General features: G+C 44.0%; 1 protein-coding gene and 1 pseudogene across 2 annotated transcripts in view; both read right to left on the reverse strand.

Annotated features, from left to right (window-relative positions):
- Positions 1–3,631: 3,631 nt before the first annotated feature.
- Positions 3,632–5,438, reverse strand: LOC311223518 (trophoblast glycoprotein-like; annotated as a pseudogene). Its single transcript has 2 exons — positions 5,160–5,438; positions 3,632–4,620 (listed from the first exon to the last, which is right to left on the reverse strand). The product of its transcript is annotated as a trophoblast glycoprotein-like (transcript).
- A 31-nt stretch (positions 5,439–5,469) lies between these two features.
- LOC311223264 (transmembrane protein 222-like) overlaps positions 5,470–16,268 on the reverse strand; it is a gene marked incomplete at its 5' end in the record, with an annotated part of 32,100 nt that continues 21,301 nt past the window's right edge. The window contains one exon of the mRNA XM_084308049.1: positions 5,470–7,656. Coding sequence (XP_084164175.1) covers positions 7,569–7,656 — 88 coding nt within the window. The 3' untranslated portion in view covers positions 5,470–7,568. The remainder of the gene's footprint in view (positions 7,657–16,268) is intronic.

The following is a 16,268-nucleotide window of genomic DNA, read 5'->3' on the forward strand; positions in this document are numbered from 1 at the left end:
CCTTATTTCTTGTATGCGTGCACTTTATTTTTCATAATTCATATTCAAACCGGTGGTCTCTCTGTATGGCTGTGACAGTAAATGGCAATAATTTTCGAGGTGCTGCTGTGAATTGTTAGGGCAAAGCCAGTAGAGGGCATTCTCATTCATCTCTGAGAGAGAGAGAGATGGATAGAGAGAGAGAGAGGGAGAGAGAGGGAGGAGAGGAGGGGAGAGACAGAGAGAGAGGATGGGTCCGAGGAGGGGAGAGAGCAAAAGAAAGAGAGGGAGGGGGGAGAGAGCAAAAGAGAGTGAGCGAGCGAAAGAGGGAGAGAGAGAGGGAGGAGGGGAGAAGAGAAGAGGGGAGAGAGAGAGAACGAACAGCTGGGGAGCCAGCAGGTGCGTTTCCAATCAAGATATTTCATTCTGTCCCATTTCCCATCTATAGAAACACTTAATCACCTCCCCGCTGCAGAATGGGAATAGTAGGCCCATCAGTTGAGCCATATGAGACTATTGCCTAATGAGGTGTAGTTTCTCGGTAATTACAACTAAATAGAAATGCCAGAAAATGGAATTCAGCAATATTTTTTATTGAATATCGACCGTTTAAATGATATGCGCATGAGCTAATTCAATGAGTCATCGATACAATCTGATATCAATCTGACTGATATTTAAATCTGCACTATGTAGTTTTGAGAGATATCATTGTTTACATGTTGCAGCACTGTAAATCAAACAGACGCCATTATGCTTCTTTGAATAGTAAATATATTTGTAAACAAAATGTCTGGCCCTGCAACTGTAAAAAACAGTAAAATGGTAACTTCTCAGTGTCCCAAGGACCCAGTTATTCCCTGAGCATAGTTTATTGCAATGTATATGTTCATATACCATTTTTCCACAATTCCGAGTTAAAAACATATCCCCCAAAAGTACATACTGCACCTTTAAAACCTGTGAAAATTAACATTTACACATTACATTCCAAATCACATGCACTGTAAAGATACATGTACATCCAACTCATGTATTTGGATTTTGGTACATTCAATTCACCAAAGCACAGTCTCTACTAAACATCGACTGGGTCTTGCTCTTTAGTAGATTAAAGACTGCTTCCAGTCCCGGCATGCGTTATCCATGCCATGAAGTGAACATCTGTGTCCCATTTCTTCACTCTTCTTATCTGGAGTATGCAGAGAAAAGAGTTCTGTGAGAGTAGAGAACTGCAACTGAGGGGGGGGGGGGGGGGGCTCTCAAATGCAGCTGTCCAACGTCCAATACAAAAAGTCCACTGTATAATTGAACAGCATCCATAGCCGAGGCCCCGCTAAAGGAACACGCCAACTTTTTGGGAAATTTGCTTATTTGCCATCTACCCTGGAGTTAGACAAGCAGATACATACCCTTTCTTCTCTGTGCATGCATTAGGCTTAGGGAACATCCGCACCATTAGTGTCTAGCTTAGCGCCATACACTGGAAGTAGGTGAATGAATGAAAACTTTATTTAACAGATTGCAGAATGGGTACAATACAGTACGGCTCAATACACACAATTGTTAAGGGGATGCAGACCAGAGAAAGACGTTTGTCTTGTTTACATCAGGGTCCCCCATTTTCAATTCATAGTGACATTTATGACATACACAACATACATGACATCATGACATTTATGGCATAGGGACATACATGACATACAGGTATATAGTACTGTGTGACATATATGATATGCAAATATACAGTACTGTTACACATAGATCCTGACAGAGAGTATATACATATGATGGGGAGGAGACTGTACATTAGGAGGGGGTGGGAGAGAAATATACATACGGTGGGGAGAGAATATATACATACGGTGGGGAGGAGACTGTACATTAGGAGTGGGTGGGTGGGTGGGAGAGAAATATACAAACGGTGGGGAGGTGTGCCTGTGTAGCCTAGTTCCCAACAGTCACCCCCAATACACTCCAACACTTTCCTTGTGTAAACATGTTGTGACCTGTGTATTTACCACGTGGAGAAAAAAAGAAAGCAGATATATACTCAGAAACAGTGATTTCATCACCTCAAACGCCCTGTTGATTTTCTTTTAAACAGGGCTTTTGAGGTGATGAAATCACTGCACCCAGGCAGCAGTGGTTCTGCAAAATATGTCTTGAGTATATATCTGCTTAGAAAACGATTTTTATTTTTTTTATCAACTTTTTCTCCCCATTTTTCTATTTTTCTCCCTTCCCCAATTTCGTATTGTCCAATTCCACCCTCCCCTGTCTCGAACGTTGTTAGGCCATGCCTCCCACAAGCCGGCTGCAATGTGGACGAAGCCTTGCATCACGTGTCCCCTCCGGTACTCGAGGAGGCAGCCGTCGCATCTTTTCACCTGCACAGCGTGATCTCTCAGCTGCGAGGGTCTGCGTGAGAGGGACACGCGGCCCCCGTCGCTTCCTGATTCTACTGCGCAGGCGCACCAACCGACCTGTAAGAGTCGCTGTCCACAACGTCCAATCCCCACCCACCAGCTTCCCACCCCCTAATACTGCCAATTGTATTAGTATGAACGACCAGCCAAGCTGGTAGCAACGCAGAGAGCTGGGTTCGAACCCAGCATCTCCTGCGTTGGTGGCGAGCGCCTTGCCCACTGCGCCACCTAGCCGCCCCTAGAAAACGAATTTATAAAAAAAAAAAAATTATTTCTCCACTTGGTAAATACACAGGTCACAACGTGTTTAGAGAAAAGTTTGGGAGTTGTATTTGGAGTGTATTTCGTGACTGTTGGGAACTAGGCTACACTGGCACACCTACTTCCAGTTAAGCTAGGCTAACGGTGCGGCTGTTCCCTAAGCCTAATGCATGCACAGAGAAGAAAAGAGTATGTATGGGGCGGCTACGTGGCGTAGTGGGCAAGGCGCTCGCCACGAAATGCTGGAGACGCTGGGCTCGTCAGTTCGAGCCCAGCGCTCCACATTTGCTTTCAGTTTAGCTGGTCGTCCGTACTAATACACATTGGCCGTATTAGGGGGTGGGAAACTGATGGGTGGGGATCGGGCGTTGTGGACAGCGACTCCTACAGGTCGGTTGGTGCGCCTGCGCAGTAGAATTAGGAAGTGTCGGGGGCAGCGTGAGCCTCCCACGCGTTACTCCTCGCCACTGAGAGATCGAGCTGCGCAGGTGAAAAGATGCGACTGCTGTTACCTCAAGTACCGGAGGGGACTTGTGCTATGTATGACTTAGTCCACATTGCAGCTGGCTTGTGGGAGGCAAGAAACAGCGTTCGTGACAGGGGAGGGTTGAATTGGATGATACGAAATTGGGATGGGAGAAAATATAGAAAATGGGAGAAAAAGTGGATAAAAAAAAAAAAGAAAAGGGTATGTATCTGCTTGTCTAACTCCAGGGTAGATGGCAAAAAATAAGCGAATTTCCCAAAAAGTTGGCGTGTTCCTTTAAGGATGGATAGAACACTGCAGTGCCTCAGGAATAGAAAGGCACTCGTTGTGTCAAACATCAGACTGTATGCTTCCTCCATCCGTTATGACGAGTCAGGAAATGCACACACATAAAAATGGACTAACAGTGTAAATGTACACATGTATTACACATCATATTTGTCAGTTCGTCGCAAGGGGTCGTAAGTTCACAAGCTCAGGGGGTCGTCACCCCGTTCAAGCTGCATGTCGTCGGAAGGCATCCGAGCGACACAGGTGTCGGAGGGCGTCCCCGCCGGGGGGCCCGTTCCCAAACCGACGTTCCCTTGTGCTCTGCCGGCGGAGAGCTGTGCCCGACGAGGGTCCGAGTCCAGCTCGTAGCGGTAGTGGTACCCCTCCAGCACGTCCCGGCAGCCGTCTCTGATGTCGATGATGGACTTCTTCATCCTGCCGCGGTTGAGATAGACCACCAGGAGGAAGACCATGCCGACCAACCCGAGCACCAGCCCCAGGAACACGTAGGACGTGTGCAGGGAGACGTTGTTGTCCGCCGCCTCCTCCTCCTCCTCTCTCCGGACGGGAACGACGTCGCAGCCGATGGCCTCGACCCCGAGCCCCCGCAGCAGGCTGTCGTGCAGCGCCCGCGGGGACGCGCATCTCACGGCCTCCGTGTCCTCCGCCCTGGCCGCCTGGGAGCCGTTCAGCCACGCTGCGAAGTCACGGATCTCGCAGGAGCAGTGGTAGGGGTTCTGACCCAGCAGAAGGTGGGCGGCGGGCCCGAGCCTCCCCAGCTCCCCCAGGGCGTCGGCACCCAGCGTCCGGAAGGCGTTGCGGCTGAGGTCCAGCGCCTCCAGGCGCTCCGGGCCGGAGAAGGTGCCGTTGTGGACGACCCCCAGGGAGTTGTCGGCCAGGTGGAGGTGGCGCAGGGCGGGCAGGTGGGAGAGCAGGCCCGGGGGCAGCAGCGCCAGCCGGTTGCCCGACAGGTCCAGGCGGAGGAGCCCCCCGAGATGGCCCCAGCGCAGGGCGGTGGCGAGGTCCGTCAGGGAGGTGGAGTTGTACAGCGAGCGGCTCAGGTTGAGCTCCCGGAGGGGGCTCCCCGGGATGCTGAAGGCCTCCGGGTGTATCAGTGCCAGCTGGTTGCCGCTCAGGTCCAGGAGGCGCAGGTCGGACAGGGAGGAGAAACTGTGGGACGCCACCTCTGTGATCCTGGGGAGACGGTAGACGGTGCGTTTATACAGCAGCTTTTATCCAAAGCGCTTTACAATTTAGTTCCTCACATTCACCCGTTCACACACCGACGGCAGAGGCGACCATGCAAGGTGCCGACCCTTAAGTTAGGGGTTAAGTGTCTTTTGCTCAAGGACACTTCGACACGCTGCCCGGGAGGAGCGGGAAATCGAACCGGGAATCTCCGGATTACCAGACGACTGCTCTACCTCCTGAGCCACTGTCGCTGGTTTGACACTGTAAAGTCTGCTCTCAGACTATTTCTACTTATTACTCTGTTTAGATTACAGCTAGACATAAATACTTAACGCCTGTTTAATTCCTGTGTCGATATTCACAGCATTGAGGTAAACTGATGAGAATAAATCCACATCTACACACATGCGCATGATGATTTATTTATTCAGATACAGATCAGGGTAATGACACTTCTAATATCTCACTATGGTCCAAATTATAATCAAGATGTACTTTTTATCAATGAACAGACATCAACGACACGGTAATGACATCCTCACCCATTATTGCCTAAAGTGATGTCGGTGACATTCTCCAGTTCTGTAAATGAGTCGGGTCCAAGTCGGTATATACGGTTCCCTGTGATGATGACGGTCCTCGCGTATCCAGGGATACCTTGTGGCACCGTGCGCAGGTCCTGGGAGACACATTTCACTGTGCGCGTGGCGGCAAAACACTCGCAGCCAAAAGGACACGCCAAACACCGGCACGGTGCACAAAGCAACACACCCAGAAATACACGGATTGCAAAAATGCACATATCTAAAACTATCGCCTATTAATAATAACAAGGTTGATTTTTTTTGGTAAAAAAAAAAGAAAAAAATCTGCATAATATGCATGAGATGCAGAGATTCTGGAATCCATGCGCATAAACAAGTCTGAATCTGTTTCTGAGACCTTGCTTTATGATGCATACATCCTTTGTTCTCGCAAATTAATCACATGCTACCGTGGGGCAGAGATCGCTTCGGCGTCCATCCTCTCACCTGCTCTACTCTGAGAATAACCGCTCGGGCAAAAAGCCATGGTACTTCATATCACACAGAATCTCGTGGTGGAATAGGTGTGTGAGCTTCTCTTAAAGGTACAGCGGACGAGCACGGCACAGCGGTCCCGTCTTAAAGGTACAGCGGACGAGCACGGCACAGCGGTCCCGTCTTAAAGGTACAGCGGACGAGCACGGCACAGCGGTCCCGTCTTAAAGGTACAGCGGACAAGCACGGCACAGCGGTCCCGTCTTAAAGGTACAGCGGACGAGCACGGCACAGTGGTCCCGTCTTAAAGGTACAGTGGCCCGGCACAGCCTCGTCTTTGATCTACACCGGTGTGAATAAAAAAAAAAGTGGCATTGGATAGAATACATCCCAAATTAAAATTCATATTGTATCATTGTATAAAATATTCACGTGTGCATACCGAAGATGATAGGGGATATTGGAGATAAAACCACAATTTTATCTTCGATTAAAGACCTTTTAAGGCCTTAAATTGAGAATTATTAATTTAATACTTTAATACTTTAAATTGAATACCCTGCAGACACCCTGTAAAACTTCAACATATTGCTCCTTAGTGTGAAGTAGGGCTGGCTGATTGATATTGACAAAAAATAAATATCATGATATATATTATATCTTCTCAGGTATGGAAAATCACACATTGGATAACCCAGTTGATCCTCATATTGGATGTCAGTTAGTGTGATTCAGTATCAATCTGAACATCTGCAAATCTTTCAGATATAATCTTGTAAGAAATCTCACTTCATATTTCCTTTATATAATTTGTTTACATGAATTATATTACTATTGTTCACAATACAAAAACATCCCACAATGTTGATAGCATAGACGAATGACAAACATCGATATGTTGTCCAGCCATAGTATTAAGGAATTCTTAATTTTGTGCTAAATGAACACATGGCCTCCTGGTTAGGATTCTCTCCTTGGTTGTGTAGAATAGTGTAGTGAGAAAGAGAGAAGGCTTTCTGCCAGGACTAGCTGTCTTGTTTGGCCAAATAGCAAACATTGTAAATACTTCAACTATAAACACAATACTGCTTAGCTAGCATAGTCTTATTGTAACCAAGATATTTGCTGCATAGGTATATTAACTACAATACGAGGTTATTGTATACTGGTGCCAGAGGGCTGATTACCAGTCTCAAGCCTAGGCGAGGCTTTGTGTAGTATCGACATTGTGCGTTCCTCAATACTGATTCCAATGGACAATCGTGGAAACAAATGATTAAAATACTTGTTGTTGACCGATTTGAGAAATATTCAAGAATTCAGGTCATTGGCCTGTTGTCAACCTACGCGCATTCATGGATTCCCGAGGTCCTATTCCTACTTGAATCCTATGGTCGTGTTCAATCAGCACAGAATTAATAACCAATAAATAAATAAACAACATAATGTAGACAAACAACATAGAAATATGCAGAACAAAGTGTCAAAGCAAGTAAACCACTGGCCAAAGCAAGTAAACCACTAAACCCTTGTGGGGGGGAAAAAAGCTAGCATTGTCTTTAAAAAAAAAAAAAATTCTTTTAGGAAGTGCTTTTTACACTCGAGCAAATTAAGAAAATAAAGATATTCTTCGGGACTGTCAACAAGGGAATCACGTTCAAACTGCTTTCCTGATTGAGCGTGAAATAAATGTTATTACAGGGTTCCTAAACGAGCCACAAGGAGCAGGGCCTCGCCCCCGCCTCGCCCCCGCCACGATCCTCCCATCACCGACGATCACGATGGGGTCCTGCGGCCTCTATATGTATGAAGAGGTGTCCCGGCCAAACGGAAGAGATCGCCCGGCCCGTCGGCCGATAAGAGTGTTGTGAGTGTAGGAGGAGGTCCGGGAGGCGTTTTCTCTGCACCGCCTCTCTCTCGTGTCCTGAGGGATTACTGCAGGTTGAATGTCAGGAGGAAGGTGACGATGACACCGGTGAGCATGAGGAAGGGCAGCCAGGTCTTCAGGAAGGCCGCACAGCTGAGAGAGAGAGAGGGAGAGGGGGGAGTCAGTGCAATCATTCAAATTGACTTTTACTCGAGGCAGAGAGGTAAAACCACATTCTCCTGTTGTACTCATAGAACATTAGACCGACTAATCCAGGGGTGGCCAACCAGTCAGAGACTAAGAGCCACAAAAATTACTGTGGTACCACAAAGAGCCACACAATATACCAGCGTTTCTCAACCTTTTTTTCAGTCACGGCACCCTTCATGTGTTTATTATGTCCCACCCTCTGGCCTCTGAAGTTGCTAATGTCTTTTTAATTTGGGCCTCACAGGGTTAACCTCTTAAGTCCGAGATATACAGTAAAAGTGTATATTTTCAGCATTACGTTTGTTTACCAATGATTTTAACTGTTATTAACTTATTAGTGAAATATAAGATTATAGAAATCTCAGGGCATTGAGTCGGAAACCGGCGCATATTGACCGGAGGAAGTGGAGCAGCCAAAAGTGAGTGTAGTCTTTTGAAGGAAGAGACTCTGGGCTTTTGAATTTCGAAAAACTACCCTACCCAGCTCACGCCAGCCTCGTCAATCATCTGACTTCTGGATTTACTTTTCTATTTCTTATTTTTTGGGATTATCTCCCACAAACCTGAAGGTTATTGCCATAAACAGAACGCATTTAGTTTCTCTACCTTTCTGTGAATGTCTAGCAAAAACGGTGTTGCAATATGATGAAAAATGGTGGAGAAATTTACATTATAAAAGATATGGCAGAATTCAGTACTGTATCGACAAAACCTTCTGTTTAATCATCTTCCCTTTATTAATTTGCTTAGATTTTTCAGGTCTGGTAAATTTTAGCAGTGTTATTCACAGTCAAAGATAATATATATATTTTTTTATATAATTGATATTCTCCTTTGGTTCATTACAATTTACTCAATCCTAGTAACAGACAATATTTCGGACACTGGGAATACATTCTCTGAGATCCATAGATGTCCCTAGATTCAGATACCAAGAACATGCAAATGGATATTTAAAAAAAAATCTGTAAATGTTTATTCTACGTCCTTATGACTTAGTGACATAAAAAAAAATTTAAAGAAGAAATTATAATTAATTAATTTATTATTATTTTTTGGATGGACTAATCAGTCGGCCGATTAATCTACCTTTTCCCGCCCACATGAGATAGATTAGTTGTTTATTTTTAAAGCCCATATTGGTAAACTTCCCTCTTTACATCACATCACCGTTGGAATGGAATATTGGAACCTATTCTACACGTTCAAATGACTGGTTGGTTCTTAGGGTTCCTCCAGTTTGCTCTGAACTAGGAAAAACTGCTTTTTCCTTTGATGCTTCCAACACCTGGAACGCCCTCCAGCTGACTCTGAAGCTGAAGGTTCTTCCTTCTCTTTCTGCATTTAAAAGTATGACCTCCGACCACTGTGTGTCGACTTCAAGTCAAGTCAAGAGTTTTATTTGTCACGGCATACAAGTATACAATGAAATGCGGGTGGTCTTGCCCGCAACGATGTGCAATACAGTAGTACAACATAATAGAATCCAATAAAACAACATTGTGCAATAAACAGGTAACATAGTAGGGCATATCGGTATTTGTACAATAGTAGTGCAATACACTGTTACTGTTACTTAGTGATGCACCGATGTGAAAATTGTGGCCGATACCGATAACCGATATTAATATTGCTGTTCTGGCCGATACCGATATTTACCGATGTCGATATCTCTGTATAGAAAACACTTTTTTATGATAATCAAATAAAGAGCTATTTTCCAAAACGCATAATTTTTTTTACTTTTGTAACTTATTTTCAGAAATGACTGATATTTTGAAACTATTTAACGCCAAAACATGTAAAAAGGAGAAAAAAAAGATAAATAATAATAAAAAAAAAAATATTAGAAAAATGTTTTTTTTTTTTTTTTTTATATCGGCCCTATCTTGATATCGGACCGATACCGATGTGTAAAAAAACGGCCATATCGGCCGATATTATATCGGCGGCCGATATATCGTGCATCACTACTGTTACTATACTATTTTTAAAGTGACCTTTCCTTTGTGGCCATAAGTGTGGGCGTGTGCAGCATGAGTGTGTGCTTGCTCATGTTAAAGTGGCTGCTAGTGTGCGAGCGTGTACAGCGTGCGTGTCGTGTGTGTGCTCATGTGTGCTTGTGTGTGGAGAGTTCAGTGTTCTGTGGCACTCAGTGTTCAAGGCTCTGATGGCCTGGGGGAAGAAGCTGAGCCGAAGCCTCTCTGTCCTAGTAGCTGGGGTTCGCAGGCGTCTGCCTGACCTCAGCAGCTGGAACAGGCTGTTGTTGGGGTGGTGAGGGTCTTTCATTATTCTGCAGGCTCTGGATTTGCACCTCTTGTTGTATAGAACCTGCAGGGGAGGTAGTGCAATACCCGTGGTACGCTCGGCTGAGCGCACCACTCTCTGTAGGGCCTTCTTGTCCTGTGCCGTGCTGTTTCAATACCAGGCAGTGATGTTTCCAGTCAAGATGCTCTCTACAGCTCTGGAGTAGAAGGAATGGAGTATCTTCCCAGATACTCTGAACTTCCTTAACTGTCTCAGGTGGTAGAGGCGCTGCTTCGCCTTTTTTACGACTGAGTCTATGTGTGTTGACCATGTCAGATCCTCTGAGATGTGGACCCCCAGGTACTTAAAGCTGCTCACCCTGTCCACGGTAGTCCCGTTTATCCTCAGTGGTGTGTGTCTCCTGCTGTCCTCTCCTACCTCAACCTCCTCCCGGTAGGCCTTCTCGTCGTTGTCCGAGATCAGCCCCACCACCACCGTGTCGTCTGCAAACTTCACTATGGAGTTGGAGCTGAACTTGGCCACACAATCGTGTGTGTAGAGTGAGTACAGCAGGGGGCTCAGAACACAGCCCTGGGGGGACCCGATGCTCAGGGTGATGGTGTTGGAGGTCTGACCCCCCACCCTGACCGCCTGGGGTCTTTCACTCAGAAAGTCCAGTACCCAGGCGCTCAGAGCGGAGCTCAGACCCAGCTCGATCAGCTTGTCCACCAGTCTGGTGGGGACTATGGTGTTGAACGCTGAGCTGTAGTCAATGAACAACAGTCTCACATAGCCCCCCTTTTGGCGGTCAAGGTGAGAGAGGGTGCTGTGCAGTACTTGGGAGACCGCGTCTTCAGTGGACCTGTTTGTCCTGTATGCAAATTGCATAGGGTCCATATCACTGGGGAGGGAGGCACAAATGTGATCCTTGACCAGCCTCTCGAAACATTTCATGGCCACAGAGGTGAGTGCCACCGGTCTGTAATCATTGAGACATGTTGGGGAGGGTTTCTTCGGTACAGGGATGATGGTAGACATCTTGAAGCAGGCAGGGACCACTGACTCCGCCAGGGATTGATTAAATATGGCGGTGAACACAGGGGCTAGCTGGTTGGCACAGGACTTAAGTATGCGTCCTGTTATACCATCTGGGCCAGCCGCTTTCCTGGTGTTCACCTGCATAAATGCTCTTCTCACACTGTGTTCCGACAACGAGAGAGCGTCCCCGCCCCCCCCTCCACAACAGCCGGCGCGCCAGTGACGTCACTAGCCGTTGAGCTAGCGGCGCCACTGTCTACACCAAACAAGAGCGTAGAAAGAGTTGAGTTTGTCCACGAGAGAGGCGTTGTCGCTCCCCATTGACTTGTAACTGTCTTAGCTTAGTTATTGTGTCTATATGTATGAAACTTCTGATAAACTGTCTTGTTTTGTAAGTTCGTCGTTGCTGTAAATGAGGGTAACATCAGTGTCTTATGAGTTGAAATAAAGGTTTGAACTAAATTAAATTGTTTCGTTGTGGCCAACAGTGTCGCTTGCAGAGGCTGTTCTACCTCAAACTGGATCTGAGCACCACAGGCGCGGTGGATCTGCTCTACGCCGTCCTCAGTTGACCCACAGCGTCTAACCGTGCCGCTCTACTTCTACTGGATCTGAGTGGTTCTCCTGCCCCCTGGGGAGAGTGATCTTGAGCCATCTTATTTTTCATACCAGCGCTTGTATTCCTATGGTTTTTTGTTCTTAGTTCCATTATTATTTGAATTTAAAATATTCGTATATACTTTAGATACTATTGCTACTGGTAGTGTCTGGTTAGGTGCGAGGGATAATGGAGGTACTTCCCAAGGTGGGGTCCGGGAGGGGGGGGGTGCGAGCTGGAGCATATGTGTGTAGGTTTTTAGATAACAGGTATTAGGGGTATATCTTATATAAGACAATTAACTAAAATGTGATTTCATTGGATGTGCTCTGACAATTAATGCTTGTATATCTTATCGTGTGTTGTCATGTTTGTTTATGTGTTTGTTTAAAAAAGAATAAAAATAAAATACAGATACTATTGCTACTATTTATGTATGTATATGTGTTTATATTTCATGTATATATGCATACCAATTATTAGCTTGTTCCAGGGCTGACCTCGACTAAGGATGCAACCCCCCCCCCCCCATGCAAATTTTTTTATAATAATAATAATAATCAAATATATATATTTTTTATATATATTTTTTTATCATGGATGGATACATCTTGATATTTGTCTAGTCTAGTGTGTTCATTAGATGGGTGAAATCCTCTTTCAGTGCCTCTGTGCCTGTTTTCTTAGGCAGTTAGACTCTATTATGATGAATTGAAAATGGGGGACCCTGATGTAAACAAGACGAAAGTCTTTCTCTGGTCTGCATCCCCTTAACACTTTGAGTGCCACAGACGCGTTTTGTCGTTAGTTCATGCCGCCAGTTGAATGCCAGCAACGCTATATAGCGTTTGTTTGTCGTATTTTTTTTTTATTAGCGATTTGAATTCATATTTCATCAATCGAGCCTCACGCTAGTGTTGCAGACTCTCTCTGAGCTCCATTGGGAAAATACCGCCCCCTATCGTCTCTCCCTGTGTAACTGCACCCCATTGGTTTAGACTGATGGGGGGGGGTTCAGCCTCCTCATGTTACTTCTCAGGCGAGGCATCTGAAGAGACCCAAGTGATCACCAAGCCGGAAAACGTGTGGAATACATATTTACAGTACCCAACGCTGAATCAATAAATGCGATCGATATTTGGAATGGCGATCAGGAATTGGAATAATCTTTTTGGAGAACATCTGATCTGAGGTAAGCAATTTATTTGACCAGTCTTGGGGTAATCGGATCTGTTTTGACCTATATATCAGCGTGTGTGTGTGTGTGTGCACGCGTTGATCAGGAAATGAGAATATATTTTTCAGATAGCTTCTATAGCGTGCATAAGTACACATATACTATCGATAATCTAGCGTTTATTTGAAAACGATTAATAAATAGGCCGAAAAATTACAGTTTTTTGTGTATGCCAGAATATTCCAGTAAATGCCGTTTATCACAGAATCTATATATTTTCCTGAAAAACGAGGGCTTTTCAAAATGCTATAAAACGGAAATTAACCGATTAAACAACAATCCGTTTCGACAATGTTGACTGCAAACAAGTCATTGACGACGGGCAGATTAGACACATAGCCATAATTTAAGACGGAGATTATGCGTTCACAACGCTATCATTGAAGTGGGTGCTGGCATCCAACCACGTTTTACCATGTTAACAAGTGGCAACCAAAGTGTTAACAATTGTGTGTATATTGAGCTGTACTGTACCCATTCTGCAATCTGTTAATACAATTTTCAATCAATCGTATGCACGCCATTAGCGTTAGCCACGCTTCTAGGCCTCTTTGCTTTTGGAAAGAATGATACAAAAATAAATAGATATAATATATATTTCTTTGCATTCGACTAAGAGGTTGGCAGTCGACTACGGCTCCTTTCGATCGATTAGTCAACTATTCGACTAATCGGGGTCAGCCCTAGCTTGTTCTATTCTCTATCCCTCTATCATCTATAGCAACACCATATATCGCTGCCCATCTGAGGTTTCTCCCCAAGTTTATTTTCCTATTGCTAGGTTTCAGGGAGTCGTTCCTCATCTTCATTGGGGAAAATCTGTGGGTGTTGCAAAATTGTGGATTTTATGGTGTTTTTTGTTGTGGATCTATTGTGATGTTTCTTCTTGATCTATGAAACCCATGGGGGAAATTCGTTGTGATTTCGGGCTAAACAAATACATTTGTTTTGATTTGATATTTGAGATGATCTGCATGAGTTCACGAGGCTGAGGAACAAGACATGTCTGGTGACACATCCGTCCACCAGCCCGTGTGGCTGCTGTGGAGAGATGCTAGCTAGCGCTCCGGCTCGTCTCAATTCTGCCAGTCTAAGCTAGGTTTACATTTCTAGCTTTCAAAGCTCAATAATTGAATTGGCCACTCTTAACCCTTTCTCTGCCACGCTTATATCCATCCTTGTAGCCAGTCTGCCAGCTCTATTTGTCTATGGAGATGTTCACCTACTTTGCAGGGCTATAACTTTTTAAATTGTATTGCTAAATTGACATTACTATGGCCCATTCAACATCGATTAGCTATCGTTCAGGATGTAGGAACCTTTTACTTTTTCATTCACACATTCATACAAAAATACTGTCTAGAGTATAAATATGTTTTTATCGTTTTCTGCTGTATTTCATAGAACGTGAGTTATAGCCATTTATGCATATATTAGATCATCAAATGCAGTTTGATAGCGATTGATGCCAGATTAAAAATTTCAATTGTACAAGGTCCTAAACGTCATGACTCATCATCTGCTGGTGACCGGAGGGGTGGGGGGTCGTTTATAATTCAATGACCGACGTTAAATGATTTATGTAGTATGGGTGATATATTGATCAGAGCAGTTTGTATCGAAAATGGTAAAGAAAAACGCTGAAACTCACCCCAGTCTCCTCGTAGCGTTGGGCGATGAGAGTGGAGCAAAAAGATCGCTATTATGGGATGTTGATCTATGCGATCCATTTCCAGGTTGTATAATACTATATAAGTCCAAATAATGTTGTTTATTGAGTTATGGCAACGGATCGATTATCCAGTGTGTCAAGATGGAGTCCAGGGAATAGGGAGACACACCGGCGTCACAATTATCAACATCCGGTTGTAACTCGCCGATCGGCCACCAGGTGGCGGTGTTGAAGCGTTGGAGAGTTGAGCGGAGTCCTACAGCACCAGTCAAGGATCCGTGGGTGAAATATGAATACCATGACAGAAATTTGAAATATTGATCTCAAAGACGCTGTAAAACGTCATTGGCAGATTACGCATGGCGAGGAATGACGTCTTAACACGTCATTGTCGAGAAAAGGGTTAATAACATAAGCAATGTTTACTGTCGATTAGATTGATTCCGGTCTTTTAGCGAGAAAACACAAATAACTTTAGCAAACCTTCAACAAGCTACCAGTACGTTAGCTTACAGGGTTCACAAAACATGCTTCGGGACAATTTTGACGAAGGTTGGGAAATAGTTTTGAGCCTTGTGCTTCTCTCATGCAACGTTTGCCTAAATGTCCTCAGTTACCATCATCTTTTCTAAATACACACACAATGCACTGCACCAGGTGACATTAACATGCACATACACTATACGCATATACTATACGCTATATACACAACACTTTCTGTAAATAATTGACTCTGCACTATTGAGTCTGAGCTTGAAACACAAAAATGTCATTACCTGCAATGTCCCTGTATTGTTGAGTATTTGACAATAAAGAGCTTGAGCTTGAATGTTGACACGTTGCTCCTGTCCTAAATGCCAACGAATCTAATCTAAAACCGTTACTAGCGCTAAATATATATTATGTTGTAATGCAGTTGAATGACGCACTGTACCCCACTCCCCTTAAATACTAGCCATGTTCTGAAATATACAGCATAATTCTACTTCATTAGAATGAATAAAAAATCATAAAAATAAACTAGTGCTGTCAGGCGATTCAAAAGATTAATCTAATTAATTACAGGATTTGTAATTAATTAATCTAATTAATCACATTTTAATCACATCTTCCATTTATTAATTTGCTTAGATTTTTCAGGTCTGGTCAATTTTAGCATGGTGTTATTCAGTCAAAGATAAAAAAATGTTTTATTGATATTCTCATTTGGTTAATTACAATTTACTCAAGCCTAGTAACAGACACAGTATTTCTGACACTGGGAATACATTCCCCGAGATCCATAGATGTCCCTAGAATCAGATACCAAGAACATGCAAATGGACCATTTAAAAAAAAAAGTCTGTAAATGTGTATTCTATGTTCTTATGGAATGAATGAGATTAAAATAATAATTATTAAACAAATATATATATATATATTTCTTTTTTTATTATGAATTTTTTGTTAATTTTCATAATGCGATCATTTGCTGTGTAATAAATTTATCTAATTAGCGCGATAAACTGACAGCCCTAAAAAAAAACATCTGCATTATATATCGGCCGTCGGCCACCCTGTTCTCTAAATATAAGATAAGATATTCCTTTATTGATCCCCTTGGGGAAATTTGGCCGACCGTCATAGTAGGGGGGAGGGAGGTACAGGTATGGGCAGGGTAATAGAATGACGACATATATATATATATATATATATAGGCAATAAAATAAAATAAGAATATAAAAATATGAGAAGAATAAACAGCGGTCATATCGGTCGACCGC

The sequence above is a fragment of the Notolepis coatsorum genome, assembly GCF_963971535.1.
Source record: "Notolepis coatsorum genome assembly, chromosome: 2".
NCBI classification, from domain to species: domain Eukaryota; kingdom Metazoa; phylum Chordata; class Actinopteri; order Aulopiformes; family Paralepididae; genus Notolepis; species Notolepis coatsorum.